We start from the raw sequence: 17,942 nt of genomic DNA on the forward strand, positions 1-17,942 counted from the left end.
TTTTCAGGTCTAGTCTTAAACATGGCACAGTAAAAAGGTTTGCTTTTCTTCCTGTCCATTGTCAAATCAGGCCAGAAAGTCCTATAGCAAATGCCACTGGTGGGCATAATATGTATTGCATAGTTGGTTAGTGAGTAGTGAAGAATCAACTAACTCTACAGAGTGCCTTATGCTTAGAAAAGCACATAGGATGAACTATTACTCAGCTCTAGGAAGTAACGGAGCTGCAGCTGGTACAGCTGCTGTGCAGGGCTGCTAAGGGGCATGCAAGCCAATCTACTTAAAACAGTCTATTTTAAATACAAATAGCCCAATAGTAAATACTCCAATAGTAAAGATAGAGTCTTCTTGTAAACTCTTCCCTCCCATCTTCTTACCCCTCCAAGCTCCTTACTGCACTGGAGCAGAAAAGGATATGAGCTTTAATGTCAAGGTTTTGTTTCCTCATCTTTTAAAACACCAGGATGGCATGAGAATGGACCATGATGAACTTGACCCCAAACTCACTGAAATCAGGCAAGCTCGCTCTCCGTGCTCCCTCCCCCTGCAACTACAGCAGGCTTTATAACAAGTTAAAAGTTTGAAAAACATTCCGAAAGTACTGCTAGATGAAAGGAAAGAATTCTGTCTCCATATGCCAGCACTATTTGACATATTTCTAAGCACAACTCTGCTTCTCACTGTTATTCTATAAATCCCATCTAATCAGTAGTTGCTACACTTCAGAGAAGTCTGTGAATATACCCAGGTTGATAGTGCATTTCATTCACCATGTCTTTCCTGTTTTGACAGAACAACAATTAGGAGAGCTAATGCCACAGCTTTTCCCTAAAAGAAACAGTATTAATTCAGGTCTTTCTTCCCCCCGTGCAACCAGCTATCTTTACAAAAGTTGTAAAAAAAATATTCTTTTCTTCAAGGCTGGTGTTCTTTTGCCATATTTAGTTGAAAATAGCCAACAAGCTCAAAAGTTACTGATGAACAAAAGAGTGACTAAACAAACTTTGTTTCCCTTGGAAACCACCAAACCCTTCCCCAGAATGACGCAGAGTGAATCCAGTTCAGTTCAACATACTGTTTTCTGTAAAGCTGATAGAATCTATTTCTGGGGTGCTCCACGCAGCAGTTACAGAGCAATCCCACCACGAAACAATGTGTGAAGATAGCTGCATCTAAACTTCCTGCTAAGGCCACCACTAAGCCAGTGTCCCTGTGTGGGGAGTCATCCACAACATGAGCCGGCCAAGGCCAGAATATGCATTCCATAATGCATGGGCTGGCGTATGCAGCACCAGGTGCAGCCGCATCCACTCAACCTTGTCAACATGTGAGCATAAGGTAAAGAGAGATGATGAGGAGAAAGAGACTGCTAACTCTGCGAAAGAGAGACAGCGTTGGGAGAACGATGGCGTGCAACACCATGCTGCAAACAAGCATCCTGCCATGCATCAGGGGAGGGCGGAGGGACAGCTGCATGCGACACGGCCACCAAAGCTCCCGTGGAGTACTGAGCCATGGGGCAACTCATCAGATTCTGCTTCTCACAGAGGCAAGATGCTGCCAGTCAGCAGATTGGGCTCAGCACCGAGTTCAGCTGGAGCCGCAAGGCCCTGCCACTCACTGAGCACTGTTTTGCCTCAGTGAAAAGCACCAGCTCCTGGCTCCAGGCTCCTACTGAGATCCAAACTGAACAGAGCCAGCAACTCAGCAGGAGCCGGCTGTAGCCCTGGATATAGGCATAGCCAATGTGTTCTTAGCAAGCAGTGATATTGCACCCTGAGAGCACGTCCTGCACTGGTTTAACCCCTGTACAACCCCCTGTTCACTTAGGATGGTCTGCTTCTCTTCAAGGGAGAGCCGCATTTGACCTGCACTGTGTGAAAATCTACTATCTGCTAACGAGACATTTACTCTGATGAGGCAGTTAAAATGAGCATACTGCGAAGCCTATAAAAATTATTGACATTCATAGCGCCATTAATCAGCTGCACTCATCCTCCAAATTCTACCATCTCGCTGTGAAATGGAAAGCTGCAGGCCTGATTCACTGCAAATCAGCTCAGCTCTGCGCTGTTTTGTCCCAGTCATGTCAGCACCAAACTGGAAGGCACAGCCACGGATCAGGCAGGAGATTTGTCTGAGCCACTTTGTTTGTTGCCCTCACAGTTAAACCTTGGAAAATCCATTTTTTGCCAGGATCTTTTGCTGTAGCTGTTCCTCCCATTGGGAAGGATGCTAATTGTCTGTTTATCATCTGGTCAGAAAGGGGAATTGAATATCGCCTGAATGAGTCACAGCCTGCTGGAATTCACTCCTGCCCTCTCCTTAAACTGAGACGGCATGCATGGCACACACCTGAGTACAGACACTTCATGAGTAAGGCTTCTTTTCAGTAAAGGTACCTGGCTCATGTTTCCTATTCAACAGAGACTAAAACTTTACAGAATCAGCCGTTGGCAGCACTCCCAGGATATTTTTCCATTCGCACATATTTCTAAAAATGTCAACGCCAGTCTAACCACTCTCATCTGGGAAGCCTGACATCAGATGTACATTAGCCCAAGGGAAAAAAAAATCCAAACTGCAGGCCCCTTCTAAAAAGGAAAACAAATTCAAAGTATGTTACATTGGCTCCTGCCTCTGAGCTCTATGCAAATAACAGGAGGAAATTTTAAAGTGTGATTTTACACCAGTGACAATTCAATCAGAAAATCAGACAAGGGAATAGTATGGGTTTAGGGCATGAGACGTGGATGGTATGTGGGATTCTTATTCAGGCACGATCCCTATATGTTTGGATTCATTACCCAACAGCACACAAAAAAAAGTCCCAGGCAGGGCCTTAAGACCCATGCTTTCTTTGCAGTCCTGGAATTAAAACCAGACAGCTAAACAACACTACATCTGACTGTGGGAGAGCTTCCCCAGGGAGGAAGCATTTTGGCTTGAGAATTCTGTTCCAGTCATCAGTCTCCGATTATTTTCTCTTCCAAATTTGGACCCTTCACACACCTTCCCAGCATCACCTGCTTTGCCTGAGAAACTAGTGTAGACTAACAAGACATGCTGTGCTGCCGTTTTGCAAGCTGAGTTCGAGCAAGAAGCAGGATTGTTTCCACACTCCCTTCTCCCCATAGCACATGCCGTCAGCATGCTATCACTGTAAGAGAGATCTCCATTTAATTTGGTCTGTCAAGATTCAAGGAAAACAGAAGATATGACTGCAGCCCTCGAGTCTATCTGAGTGGCTCTCCTGGAATGGAACAGAAGTTGACTTCAGCAGAACTAATCCATAATTACAGAGTGAACAGAGAGCAGGATGTGCTCCTGAAATACTTTAGATATATATTTCACTTTCCATGAATGCTGCAATAATGACTTTACAACTTCTCTTTCTAGGGGAAATTAATAGAAAGGCTCCCTCCCCTTACTGGCTCCAATGGTTTTGGGATGTGTTTGGCTCTTGAATTATACTTTCTTGCAAATCTACATGTTTTTTACACGTCCATTTAAAGTACGTATCCTGTCTCTAAATACTGAATAACACATAAATATGATAAACAGAGTTTTTAACCTTACTTGTTGTTGAAACAGACCTTAAAGACTGATTCCCTGACATAAAAAGTTCCATCAGACTTTCCAGATGGTGGACCTCATCATTCCAGACCCCAAGTTCTGGTGGTCTTTGCCATAGCCACCTAAGACATGACCACTGCACTAAGCCCCCTGCCTATCCATCAGCTGGAGGAAACCACCTCCAAGCAGAAATTCCTCAGCCAGCAAGTTCTATTGTCCAGAACATTTGCCATCATCAATCAGGCCTTCAGTACTCAGAAGTCTGTTCCTGCCACTCCTACTGAAGGATGACAACCTCTGTCAGAGAATCGTAGAATCATCATAGAATCATAGGGTTGGAAGGGACCTCTGGAGATCATCTAGTCCAACCCCCCTGCCAGACCAGGGTCACCTAGAGCAGGTTGCACAGGAACGCGTCCAGGCGGGTTTTGAATGTCTCCAGAGATGGAGACTCCACCACCTCTCTGGGCAGCCTGTGCCAGTGCTCTGCCACCCTCAAAGTAAAGAAGTTCCTCCTCATGTTGAGGTGGAACTTCCTATGCTCAAGTTTGTGCCCATTACCTCTTGTCCTGTCCCCGGGCACCACTGAGAAGAGCCTGGCCCCATCCTCCTGACACCCACCCTTTAAGTATTTATAAGTGTTGATAAGGTCCCCCCTCAGCTGTCTTTTTTCCAGACTGAAGAGACCCAAATCCCTCAGCCTTTCTTCATAAGAGAGGTGTTCCAGTCCCCTAATCATCTTGGTAGCCCTTTGCTGCACCCTCTCCAGCAGTTCCCTGTCCCTCTTGAACTGGGGAGCCCAGAACTGGACACAGTACTCCAGACACAGAGAAGGAGACAAAGGAGAAAACAGTCATTAGGAGAAGGAAGGAGATGTTGAGTGGAAGATCATATGGGATGCTTGTGTATACAAAAACTAAAAAATGAAAGGTCATTGATAGGTTCACCTGTCCTTAGTGGTCCCTTCAGAGGGACTTGCTTCTCACCCACTTGTTGGGGTGGCTGGCAGCATTAACATCTTAAATTATTGCAGTTAGAGCTGTCCAGATCCATAAATTACAGTATCAGAAAAGATTTCAAGTGGAAGTTTACTTCCAGACATGCACTCTTACTCTTTAGTCTGACAGAACTTAACATATGTTCCAGTCCTTGGGGACCCCAGCAGAGCAATTGCTGGTATATAGATTCACCTTGAAGTTACAGAAGAATTCTAGTGGTGGTCCACTTCCTAGCAGTGCTGGGCGGTCCACGGTTTCTACAGCACTAGAAGCAGTAATACAGTTACACATGCTTGTATTAGCTTTCCTTCCAGTATGACATCTAAAATCCCAATGCTTTGTAAGAGAAGCTTGGTGATGCTTTCAGAACAGTCCTTACTTGCACGCACATTTTTCTGAGGCTATCTCAATGGATTTAGACAAGTCAAAGCCATTTGGAAGCTAACAATTCTCAGAAAGTGAGTATTTGTTTTGACCTTCAGTTACTCCTTTTTCAGATTGCAATTAGTTTAGGACCAAATTATCATTTTGGCATATATGCAAAGGGAAGGAAACTCAACTCACAGTGTAAACACCATGGACCAGCACAGAAGGGCCTTGTCCGTGTCGGATACAGGCCAGGTTAACATCAGCAGAAGATCTTTCAGGTGAGGCTGACCACCTCTTTGGGAAGGAGGCTGGCCTCAGTGAGATCTCTGCAGTTCTCAGACTACCTGAATTCCTGTATTTCTTTGCATGCAGTTAGGATTGTCTCCTCAGCCCCTTTGTTTTGTTTTGATTGTGTTTTTTTTTCATTTCCAGTTAGTTTCTAGTGCAGCCTGCTGGATAGCAAGAACAGGGGATGCGCTTGGCCACCAGGGGCTCAACTGTATCACAGTTCCTAAACAGAATTACAAGATGCAGTGACAGTGACTGAAACACAAGGTATAGCCTACAGTAGAGGTGTGCAAACAGGAAGATCAGTCAGTCAAAACCAAAGCACAGTATCCTGCTCTCACTGTCAGATTCACTCATGCTCTTCCATTTGCAGTTTAAAAAGTTGGGGATTTGTGTGGTGACTTTTAGTATAGTTGCATATACTCTGCTCAGGTGGCAGCAGAATTAGATGAGAGCAGATTTCTGCAGAAATAATAGTGCTTAATGAATAGAGACTGATTCTTGTCTAAGGTAAGAAAGTACCAGTAGGGGAAAAGTGTAAAGCTTTTAAGATACTCCAAAAAATTGTCTGAGGGCAAGATGCCTTATACCATCAAAGCAGGGCATACTTCTCAGCCCTAAGTATGAAACTGAGTGGTATCTACATTTGTCAGTTAAAAACAGTTTGAGGGAACGTTCACAGGCAATTAATCACAATCAACTACACTGTTAAAGGCTCCTGGTCACAGCTGTAAGTCTGTACCAGAGAGCTCTCTCCCAAATCCTAGGCATGATGTGGGAATCAGCACAGGCCAGGAACCAAGCCTATTAGTTGGTCTCTCTCCGGCCACTTTGTTTCGGAGGGAAAGTCTAACAGTATGAACACAGGCTGCTGTATGCCAACTGGCCTCAGTGCCAGAGAATGGTCCTGGGCACGTTTCATTTTCTAATATAGATGCAGTCAGGATGTCTATAGAATTCGTATGTCCTCCTTAGTGGAATATCCACCTTCCTTATTAAGAACAAACCTAACCCATTTTCCACTAGCAAGAAGAACTGCAAATTCCATTTTGAAACGCACAGTGTTTCCAAGGCTTCCAGAGGGATTTCTCTCTCATACTCTACGCTGAGAGAGAAAAAACAAAAAGTCTATGCTCCTCAGCCTCTGCTGAGTATGCGTCACTGAGATCCTTCTTACATCTCCTGGTACACCTTCCAGCAACCCCTTAAGATGGTTTCAATTCAGAATGTCAAGACGACAGCTAAAATTTGAAGGAAAAAAAAAAAATCCTTCAAAACACAACCAGGACAAGCTTGTGAACACTCTGTTATGCAGTTAAATGAATTCTGCTATCAGAGCAAAGCTATCAGACCAAGTTAGAAAATTAATTATCTTCTAATAATAAATTACTTTTTTCCATTGTGTAATAATAATAATATTTAGCATTGCTGAAACAGTTTACCTGTTGCAACCACTGTATGTGAGCGAGCTATACACACCTGTTGGTGCTCCTCTGTGCTTCGTAAGTCAAAGAGATAGATAGGGCCACTGAAGAATGGCTGCTGTTCTCAGCTCCAGAGAAATCCAGATTGAAATGCCTTGGCTACAGAATTTTTGCCCACAGAGAGATATGGGGCATCTCTAAATATTCAACACACTGGCATCAGAGCCCCTAAAGTTAGCATCTTAACCCAAGGAATAGGTCATTTAGAGATACCCTGTGAGAAAAGTGCGTTTTGGGAATCTGAATTGAATTTTGCTATTTACTGGGATTTACTCCACCAGGCCTGCAGGAAGATGTCAGTGTCTGCTTTGGATGCACCTTTTAGCACACTCTCCTAAAGACGGGTACCTGTATCCTTTCTTTCAAATCACTGAGCAGACTTTTGAAACATGATCCTGACAGATATTGTGTAGGTATTTTGCCCAGTAGCTGAAATCCAGAAACAACTCTGGGATTCACCTTTGCTTTCTTAGGCAAATGCCCTGATATCTCAGCTATAGACTCTTGCTCTTCCCTTTGCTTCTTATTTGGCTCAAGGAATGTTGTCTCCTTCAAAGCATAGTGGTTAAGCTTTAGCTAGAGGGTATTCCTTCCCAGGACAATCTTTGTCACCCTCCAAATTGACTGCTTCTTTGCATCAGTCCTCTTGCATGGCCAGAATTTCTCAGCACATCAAAGATTATATTTCCTAATTAAAACATTCCTAAAATTAATTGCATAATAATAAAATAGTAACAACAACATGTATTTTCACATTAACATTTTGTGTCTTTAAGTAAGCCTCTTATGCAGCACTGCCTTGAAAATTATAGTGTTTTCTGAACTAAGGAACTCATAAAATCTGCACTGCAAATTCACATTAAAGGCTTCCTTCAATTACACCCCCTCATATCTTCAAATCATTTTGAACAAGATAGAAAAAAAAATAAGGCTACACTGATTAAATAATTCATACAATTTTCAGCTGCCCCCCTTGCCCCCAGTCATGTGCATTTCTACTAACAATTAAACAGGGAGGAGGGAGAGGAAGAGGAGATTTTAAGTTTGTTGAACTTGCTCGAGAGAATTAAGTATGGCAGAGTCTAGCTAATCCCTACTAACTCTGGGGGGAACAAAGAAAACCCTCGTATGGATTTGTGAGATTTTCTGGGGGTATTTCTAAGTGCTAGGACACCACCATTGAAGTGAAACCATACAAAGGAAGGAATTTTAACATTACCAACCTCTGGCCCCTGTACACACCTCAGACCCTTAGATAGCTGCACTACCAATCTATTTAAATTGCACCACTTCTTCCAGGATCTTCATACAAACTGCCACACTGAATATGAGTATTTATTATGCAACTGTATTCTCATGAGAAAAGCTTCAAGGCTTCATTGTACTCCTTACCTACAGGAAACAGACCACAGGGAAACCACCACTGCCTGGACTGGGTTGGAGACGTGATCTGACAGAAGAGACTGTATATTTCAACATTTATCTCCAAACTGTCTTTGTCAGAAAACTGGAGAAGTGCAGAACTACTACTGTCCTGAGAGGGGAATTATTATGGACTTCCACCCAACGTGGCTTCTCTAGCAACATGATTTCCTATGTCAATTTTAACACAACCACCTCTAGCAACACATCCATCTGAAACTGAAAGGAGAGAGCTGTAGAATGCCCAGCACTAATCCCACCTACAACATACAGCAGCAGGATAGCTCTGCCACTTACTGCTTTGCAATAAGGACTGCTATCACCATCAAATACACTGCATGATAAAAGTGAAGGGAGGAAGTGAGCACTGAGGTATTAATCCAAAGGGTAAGAGCCAGAGTAATCCAAGAACAAATTAACGGGAGTTGGAAGAGAAGGCAAAAATGCAAATCACTCCTATTTGCAGAACCAACTCTTCATCTTGGATCTGCATCTTCTCAGATAATATCAGTGAAGACTGGGGAACCCTGCGTCTAAGTCATTATTCATGTGAGAAGGACTTCAATGGGTGACATAAACTAAATAGAATAAAACAACACAGAATGTTTTAAAAAAAATTGAGTTATCCTTGGCTGCTTAAAAGCCATTTCCCATAAGACTGCAAGTAGTCTCCCTGGCACACTGTAGTTGAAACACAGAAATGAGATATATCTTTCTTTTCTGCCTTCTGCATGTCACACAAGTGTTACAACCTGCACTGATTTCTGTGGAAACATCCTCCTGATGACAGTGAACATGAGTGAATTACAGAAGAGAATTTGCAGATTACTTTTGGTAAATTCTAAATTCTATCTATCTATCTATCTATAAATAAAATCAAAATTATTAATTTTGCAGTAAACATATAGACTATGTGTGCTGGGAAGCCCATGCTCTAATGGAAACACTTTGTTGTCAGCTAGAAAGGTTATTAGTTTTACTATTAGATCAGGTAATTTCTGGACATCAGGTCAATTAGCTGAAAATTCAAAGTAACATTGTTCCATTGGAAAGGGTAACCTCATTTTCATCTCAAGTCAAGTCAAGTGAGGAGAAATTAACTGAAAACAAAGGATGTTGCATCTCTTTCAGAACAATGGAAACAAGATTGCAGTCAGAGCCACTGGATTTTAACAATGCTGTTTTGGATTCACCCAGGCATCACTGAGAACAAAATCCAGGTATCTATCCCTAGCACAAAGTTCTTAAAGAAAGCCCCAATGGTGGCAATGCAAAGCTATTCCTAAATTGGACTACCTGTTCATTGTGCCCTGGAGTGGGATTTCAGAGGACACAACGGCAAACTCCTTGCTGAGTCGGATTCATCACATTGTCAAAAAATATGTGATTATCTTAGAGGGCAGCTGAGCTGTAAGTTCAAGGGAAAGTGGCACATAAGCTGGCACAAGCATAGAATCAAGTCCCACGTATTTACAACAGTGGGGAACAGAACAAAGTCAGTTAGTGCTGATACTGTGGTGAGAATCTGGTGCTGCAGTTACTGGGTGCTTTCAACAAAGCTATGCTAACTATACAAAGTTGCTTACTTGTAGAATTGTACTCTCTTATGAAGAGAGAAAAGAGCTTTTATTGCATCAACTGGTATTACTGAGAAAAAAAAAATGCTTCCAGGTAAACAAGCCATCTTCAAGGCACTGGTTCACAACAGCTCTGTGTCTGTCTATTAGTCTCTCCAACACACTGCCATACAACATACCAATCCCATCACTGGCCAAGTAGCGAGTCTTGATACGGTCTTTAAAGTCCTCCTTTCATTATTCCCTAAGTGCAGCAGCAATCTGCCTGCAGGCCCTTGTCAAATGCCACTGCTGGTCAGGACATCCTTCCAAGTGACCCGAACAAATCTCAGCTAGGTAGCTACATTCCTCACTACGGCTAAGTGGCATTGTTGCATGCCACTAAATGGTCTCCCTGTTTTACCTCAGAACTAGCTTCACTGATAAATTTCAGAAGAGTAAGGCTTTTTGCATATGTATATATCTTTCATGAGACTGAAAGTGCACTGGTATTTCCTTTGTTACCTAATGAGAGGTGAACAGTAGTGCGTGGAGAAGAGAAGCTACTTCGGAGCAGTGCTCAGCGTGCTGTGAATCAAGAGGCCCCATAACCACCACCACCACCAGAACAGTGGTGTTTGCAGCACGAGAAGCCAGGCAACAGGCAGCAGAAGTGCCGTTTTCTCCTTACAGAGTCCAAATAAAAAGAGCACACAAAAGAGGGATTTGTTTGTGCTGCTCAAAGCAGCGTTAACTATCCCTCTGTGTTCAGTGACCCCACCAGATGGGTCACAGTGCACAGATGCTGGCATACAGCCCTTGCCTGCAGAGACACCAGGAGCTATGCAAGAGACCAGAAAGGAGACCACAGGGTGAATCTCTCTCCTCCCTTCCCTCCCTCCCTGAGATCTCACATTTGAGATGTCCCAGTCCAGCCAAGCACACTCATTTTTGTGTTTCTCCTAGCCCTCTCCCCCTTTGAAAGGCTTGGTCTTCCCTTCCACAGCCTTTTCTTTACCAGGTTTGTATATAGAAGATCATCGTGCTATTAAAGCACTAGGAGATGAATGGTGTTATATAACTCATAGTTACTGTTTTATCATTTTTTAGAATGATGGAAAAGTAAAATGGGAATGTAGACTCCCCTTGGGGCCAGGCTAAGCAAACTAAACTTACATTACTGGTGACCCAAAAGAATATTCACTTCAGCATCCCCAAAATGGAAGAATGGAAGGGTAATGCATTCCGGTACATACTGTCCCACACAAAATGACAAGACATTAATAACTATAGCATATAGGCATGTGTGGGGTGAGAAATCTTCAGTGATGTAGCTCCTAGTCAACAGAGTTTACAAAAAAAGCATTGGTTTGGGTCTTTTTTTACGTTTGCAATGATTTGCTATTCATTAATCTCTGGTATCTTGTGGCTTTTGATATTCCAAAGAGGTTTTATTCCATTTGCTTTTCATTCCAGGTCAGCTAACATAAAATCAATAATGGTTTGGACAGATTTCTTTCTTGTAATGAGCCTAGAATTGGCATACATAGCCTAAACTCTCTTCCTGTTTCACATTTACAGGAGCTTTCTCGGAGTGATTTGGTTCTCTCTTTCTCTCATGTTCTTTCGCGGCAGAAATTTGCATCCGCATGTTACGAGGCTTCTGCACTGCTTGTATCCCAGGCACAGATACATGCTGCCTGCTGAACTCAATGAAGCTTCTTGACACCAAAATCAATTAGAGCAAAAGCAGGTTCTCACTGCTGGAAAGTGAAAATACACTCTCAGCCAGGCCAAAGTTGCAATTCTTCATGCAGACAATCTCTCTACTCGGTTTGCGACTGATCACATCAAGAGGACTGCTCGGATGTGTAGTGGCTGCGGGAACAGGCACTCTTTCTGTAATAAGAATCCGGTGTTCCGATTACAGTGCCCTGCAGCACCACTTGTTTTCAGGCTCACAAACTGTACCACGTACCTAATTATTTGCACCAAAGTCCAACGGGAACTTAGACGGCTCTAAGTTTTCAGCAGGGTATATAGTTCATCTTTAAGTAACGATCTCAAAGATCAGCGTGTCTAAAATACCTGCTGAACAATGCTTTACTTAAGCATGTGCTCAAAGCTGAGCCCATGCTAAGCGCTTTGCTGAACTGTGATCTAACCATGTTTCTGGTCGTATTACTCAGTGTCTGGCAGCAACCTCTCTCATTAGAAAGCAAATCCTTTACTGCCTTATAAGCCAATAGAAATTATGCATCCTTGTAAAGAAGGTGTCAAAGCTGAGTTTGCCTGAACTGTGCTTGACGACTGTTTAGAAAGCCAAGCCAAACAAATATTTGCAACCATATTCTGAGAATAATTGGTTTTCTTTTTATTGGAAAGTTCTGTTGTTTTATTATGGAAAAACGCAGCGTGTTCAAACTGAAGGTCGAGGAATGATTTGACAAGCTTGCATAGAACCCTGTGCAGCAATTAGGGTATTTTGCTCTCACACAGCTAGATCTTGATTGGGACAAATTCTCCTCTCAGTTATAGCAGGGCACATACGCTGGAATCCAGAGCTGAATTTTGCAGACTGGGTCCAATGAGAAGTTAAAGGCCCCCAGCACCTTGCAAGACCAAGTCCTGTGTTATCTCTGCAAACCTGAACTAGGGTTCAACAAGCAGCCATGGTAACTTAAGAGTTCACTGCCACTGAAGGGTGAGGATTTCACTCCTCCCTCTTTCCTCACTTCCCTGCACCACTGACGTTCCCCATCCCTTCCTTGCACTGGCACTGGCATTCACTTGCTTTCCAACTCACTAATTTGACAGAAAAATATCTACTTTGTTGTTGTTGCTGTTGTTTCTCCATTGGATTTTCTGCCAGATTAGTGAGCTCAAACAGCTCCTGGAAGAGAAGGCAGCACTTGCACACGTACTTGCACAAAGACAGAACCAGTTCAGGGTAAGCAACAAAAGGGCACACAATGGGAGGAAGAAAACTGAAAAGGAATGAGGAAGACAAGGCCTTCCCTTTCCATCAGAAATGGGCTTTTAAGATCAGATCAACCCACTCCCCATAGCCCTGATCTGCTTTCACCTACATCAGTTTTACACTGGTGTTACTCCACTAATTGCAGTAATTACTGTTATGTAATTCAGATCATTAATATGCAGAAGCTCCAGCCATAAGCAGGGTTCCACTGTTAAATAAGGGACTGTATATAATAAAGACATTGCCCAGGCTCTGAGGAGCTGACGGTCTCATTCAGCACAACGCACGACTGGAAGAGCAAACTATGGAAGGTAAAAGCGGTCAGGAAGGTGGGGGCAGTAATTCAAGGAAGACACAACCAAAATTTGATCCCAAAAGACTCACTGCAGTGTTTGGTACTTATTCAGGTGAGTCACATGGATTTAATCACTGAAAGTAAATCAAACTATTTGCTTGAGCAAAAAGCTTCAATGTTAAGTCCAACAACGACCTAGATCTCAGCATGTGCAACAAGCAATAATACCACCTCGTTTCATTTTAGATTCAGTCTCACCAAAGGGCCAATTCTGCACTTCACCAGGATAGAAAAACTCTCACTAAAGCAAACAGGATATCTGCCTGTATCTCAAGTGCAGCCGGATTGGGTACTTTGTCTGCTGGTTTTCTTGCAGGCAGTTTCTCAGCATACTACAGCATCATTCCCCGTCTAAATAAACATGCAAACCAACCAAGAAACCAACATCTACAATTAATGTGAAAGATCCTGTTCTCTATAATCAGATTCAACCTCCTTCCCCCTCACCCCTCGGTTTTGGGCTGAGCTCTGTGTGACAGTTCTTTATACCAAACATGAAAAATACTACTTGCCTGGCCCTTACCATGCCTGTTTTACTGAATAGGAAAGAAAAACATCATGCATTTGGCCATTATCATTAAACGGCATGGTAAGGGATGGGCAAGCAGAATTTGTGTCTGGACAAAAGAATATAAAAGCACTGTTTTGTAAAGCTGATTTAAAATTATCACAGTACATATATCTGAGGTACTTGCATAAATTATAATCCTGATTTAGTATTTACTTAGTTGTATTATAAAATCTGTTAGAAACAAACCTTGAGCGTTGACAATCAAGACTTCTCTTTCTGCTAGTCTTGCTGTGCCACTGTATATGGTAAAGGCATGAGACATCCTTCAGCAATAAAACAGTTTGAGGGGAAAACAGAGATGTCCTTTGCAAATGGTAACACAGCTTTTTGATTTAAAGTAAAGAAGCAACTTTGTGTCAGTCTTCACTAGTAAGCTGTACAGTGCTGTATTATCACGATGAAGATAATGTGTCACTCGTCTTTCAGAAACATCTTATCTGTAAAATCCACAGCACTGAAAAGGTTTTGTTTGGAAATAAAAGAAAACAAGCATGTGTTTTGATGAAAGGTGATGCTTTCCGTCTGAGTCCAAGATATAAGCCACGCAATGGTTATTTAAGTAGCACGGCATGCCATGTTAGACTCTTTAAGTGCCGTCCGTTTCCAGTCTATGATAATTAAAAAGAGTGAACTGTGTACACAAATGGTATGGATACATGAAGGTGACTTATACACATGCCAAAATAATCTGGAGTGTACAATGAAAATAGGTTTGCAGATACTGCACTCGTATTCTACTTTCTTGTTACATCTATCCATTCCCTCATTCTTCTGATCTGTTGTGCACTTGGATCAAAACCAGTAACAGCAGACAATTTTTTTCTTTCGGTCTCAAAAATATAACAAAGGTATAAAACTGTAAAACTACCAAAAAAAAAAAAAAGCTGCACATACATTTTTTTGAGTGGGGACAGTAAGCACAGGACTGAATTATTTAGAAATTCTGAAACGGTAAGGTAATTAATAAAATTATTTATAAAGAAGTATATCTACAATATTTAATAATTTAAGGCTCACAAGAAACTAACATATCAATGACAATAAAAGTTTTCTGCTATAGGGTTAAAAGCACCAAATTCACTTCACATACTAGATAACCAGATCTGTACTGATCACAAGTGGAAAACTGAAAGTGCTTATCTGCTAATGTTTCTAGTGCTTTAACGATGTCGTATTTCACAGGAATAAGAAATCCCCTTTCAACCATACATACATTTATACAGATATAAAATATATCGGAATAATTTCAGTTTGAAACTCCAGTACAAAAACCCTCCCACCCCCGGTCCATTCATTCTCCACACACACATCCCCCAACTCTTTTAATACTAAACTTGGAGCAACTGAATTGGTTACAAATGACCCATTTAAAACCAACCACCATTTGCTAAAATAAGTTTCTACAAATTAGATTTTGCACTGTCACAATTTACCAGCTCCTGCATCATGGAGCGTAGCTTATTCTTAGTCTATTTTAAAAATAGGTGACCCTTTGTGTCATGGAAAAAGAACATAAAAACATGTATTTCTGGAGGACTACTCAGGACACTGATCAATTTATAAAATATAGCCTGATTTAAAAAATTAATTGGTACCAAAACAATAGTTATAGTAGTAAGTTTCTGACACCAGCAAATCTTTCTGCATCTCCGATCTCCAACTCTCTCCTCTCCTTACAAATCTGTTTCCCTATTGGTGTCCAGACAGAGTGCATAAAGGGATTTTCTGAGATCTACGTTACTTTTCGCTTTGATATTGGTTTTCTCTAAGGAGCTGGCGTCATTGTTGAACCCCTCATTGTTTTCCAAGTGCACAACAGATTTGTTCAGAGAGTTTCTACTGGATCTTCTCTTTGCATCTCCCCCTGCTGTGCTGCCCTGAGCACTACTGTGTTCGTCTTTGAGGATAGCTTGCTCTTCGTGATCAGTCTCTCGGTGGTAGAAGTAGTTGAAATTGGATACAATGACAGGGACAGGCAGGGCGATGGTGAGCACACCAGCGATGGCACACAAGGAACCCACAATCTTGCCCCCCACAGTGACAGGTCGCATATCCCCATAGCCCACAGTGGTCATGGTTACCACTGCCCACCAGAAAGCATCAGGGATGCTGGAGAAATGAGACTCGGGGTCATCGGCCTCAGCAAAGTAGACAGCACTGGAGAAGAGGATCACCCCAATAAAGAGGAAGAAGATGAGGAGGCCCAGCTCCCTCATGCTGGCTTTCAAAGTCTGTCCCAAGATCTGCAGACCCTTGGAGTGCCTGGAGAGCTTGAAGATCCTGAAGACTCTGACCAGGCGAATGACTCTGAGGATGGCCAGGGACATGGCTTGCTGCTGGCCCCCACCCCCATTGCTGCTGCCAGCCCCAGGCTGCTGCTGCTCATGTGCCAGCTCGGTGCCCAGGGTGATGAAGTAGGGGATGATGGCCACAATGTCAATGATGTTCATGATGTTGCGGGAGAACTCGGGCTTGCTGGGGCAGGCGAAGAAGCGGACGAGGAGCTCAAAGGTGAACCAGATCACGCAGGTGGTCTCGATAATGAAGAAAGGGTCAGCAAGGCTACTGGGTGTCTGCATGGGTGGGGAGTCCCCGATCGTGCCATTCAAACCTCCACTTTGTGGGGGCAGGGGCACAGGCATCTCCCTCTCATCCCTGAATTCCGGCAGGGTCTCCAGGCAGAAGGTGATGATAGAGATGAGGATGACCAGCACAGAGACAATGGCAATGGCCCGGGCTGAGCTAGAGCTCTCGGGGTACTCAAAGATGAGCCAGACCTGGCGCTGGAACTCATTGCGGGGCAGGGGCTTCTCCTCCTCTTTGATGAAGCCCTCGTCCTCCCGGAAGCGCTCCATGGCCTCCTCACCCAGCTGGTAGAAGCGGATCTCGTCGGCAAAGACGTCAATGGAGACATTGACGGGCCGGCGGAGCTTGCCACCGGACTGGTAGAAATACAGGATCCCGTCAAAGCTGGGCCGGTTGCGGTCGAAGAAGTACTCATTTCGGAGGGGATCGAAGTAGCGCATGCGCTTATCCGGGTCCCCCAGCAGCGTGTTGGGGAACTGGTTGAGGGTGCCCAGCTGGGTCTCGAAGCGCAGCCCCGAGATGTTGATCAGCACCCGCTGGTGGTGCATGGCACCCCCGTTGGCCGCCGCCGCCTCCTCCTCCTCCTCGCCCGCCGCCGCCATGGCCATGCCCCGGCGGTGCCCCCCTTCCTCCGGGGGGCCCATCTCCATGGCCGCACCGGGGCGCGGGGCGCGCGGCGGCGGTTGGGGCGGCGGGGGGGCTCCGCGCGCCGCCGCCTGGCCGTTGGGGCTGCCCGCGCTGCCGCTGCGGTGCCTCCCGCCGCCTCCCCGGGGGGCCGGCGGGGGCCGCTCCCGCTCCTCGTCCGGCGGCGGCGGCGGCGGCGGCGGCAGCGGCGGGGCGCCCTCCTTGCCGTCGCTCAGCCGCGGCACGGCGGCGGCGGAGCCGGCGATGTGGAGCAAGTCGCTCCGCCGCCGAGCCCGGGCGCTGCTGCCGCCGCCGCCGGCCGCGGCATCCTCGCCGCCCGCGATGGCCGTGGCGCCGCCGTTCTCCAGAGTCACCAGCGCGATCTCCATGGGCAGCGGCGGCAGGAGGCAGGCGCGTCTGAGGCGGCGGGCATGCTGCGCTCGCCGCCCCGCCGCCGCTGCCGCCGCCGCCGGCTACCTCCGGGCTGCCGCCCTGCCCTGCCCTGCCCTGCCCTGCCCTGCCCTGCCCGCCTCCGCCTCACTGCGCGGCGGCGCGCAGCCGAGCGCGGCCCGGGGGAGCCGCCCGGGGACCCGGATATGAACGAGCCATCATTATATTATGGTCACTTGACGTCAAAAGGGATCCCTTCTCCTCCGCGCCCCCGTGCAGGCAGCGGCAGCCTCCCCCGGGAACCGAGATAGCGCATCCCCCTTCGCCCCGCCCGGCGAGGGGGGCTCCGCAGCGCGGCAGCCGAGCTCATCCGTCGGCAACGCGACGGCCCCCGGCGGGGCGGCCGCTGCGGATGCCCACAGGTGCCGCCGGACCGCCGTGCCAGGGGGATCGGGGCGGGGGGGGGCACTCCGGAGGAGGGGGACGCCGGGCGCAGGGGGTGGCGGGGGGCAGCTGTGCCCAGGAAGGGGGGCAGGGGGCGGCCCTCCGCCCGCTCCCCAGCCCCCACGCCGCCCGCCCCTGCAGCGGGGGATTACCGTGCGGGCCCCACGCGTGGATTACTCGCTAAAGGGATTGCCGCGCAGGGAGGGCTCTGGCTGTAAACCCCCACTCACCTATAATGAAAATGATAATCGAAAGCCCCGGGGATTCCTGGCGCCTCTTGGCGTGTGCCCCCTCACCCC

General features: G+C 45.6%; 1 protein-coding gene across 1 annotated transcript; it reads right to left on the reverse strand.

Moving 5' to 3' along the window:
- Positions 1-14,935: 14,935 nt before the first annotated feature.
- Positions 14,936-17,236, reverse strand: LOC128913741 (potassium voltage-gated channel subfamily A member 5-like). Its single transcript, XM_054211839.1, has one exon. The coding sequence runs from the start codon at positions 17,196-17,198 to the stop codon at positions 15,273-15,275; it is 1,926 nt and encodes a 641-aa protein (XP_054067814.1). The 5' UTR covers positions 17,199-17,236; the 3' UTR covers positions 14,936-15,272.
- Positions 17,237-17,942: the final 706 nt, after the last annotated feature.

The sequence above is a fragment of the Rissa tridactyla genome, chromosome 1 (genome assembly GCF_028500815.1).
Source record: "Rissa tridactyla isolate bRisTri1 chromosome 1, bRisTri1.patW.cur.20221130, whole genome shotgun sequence".
In the NCBI taxonomy this organism is placed as follows: Eukaryota; Metazoa; Chordata; class Aves; order Charadriiformes; family Laridae; genus Rissa; species Rissa tridactyla.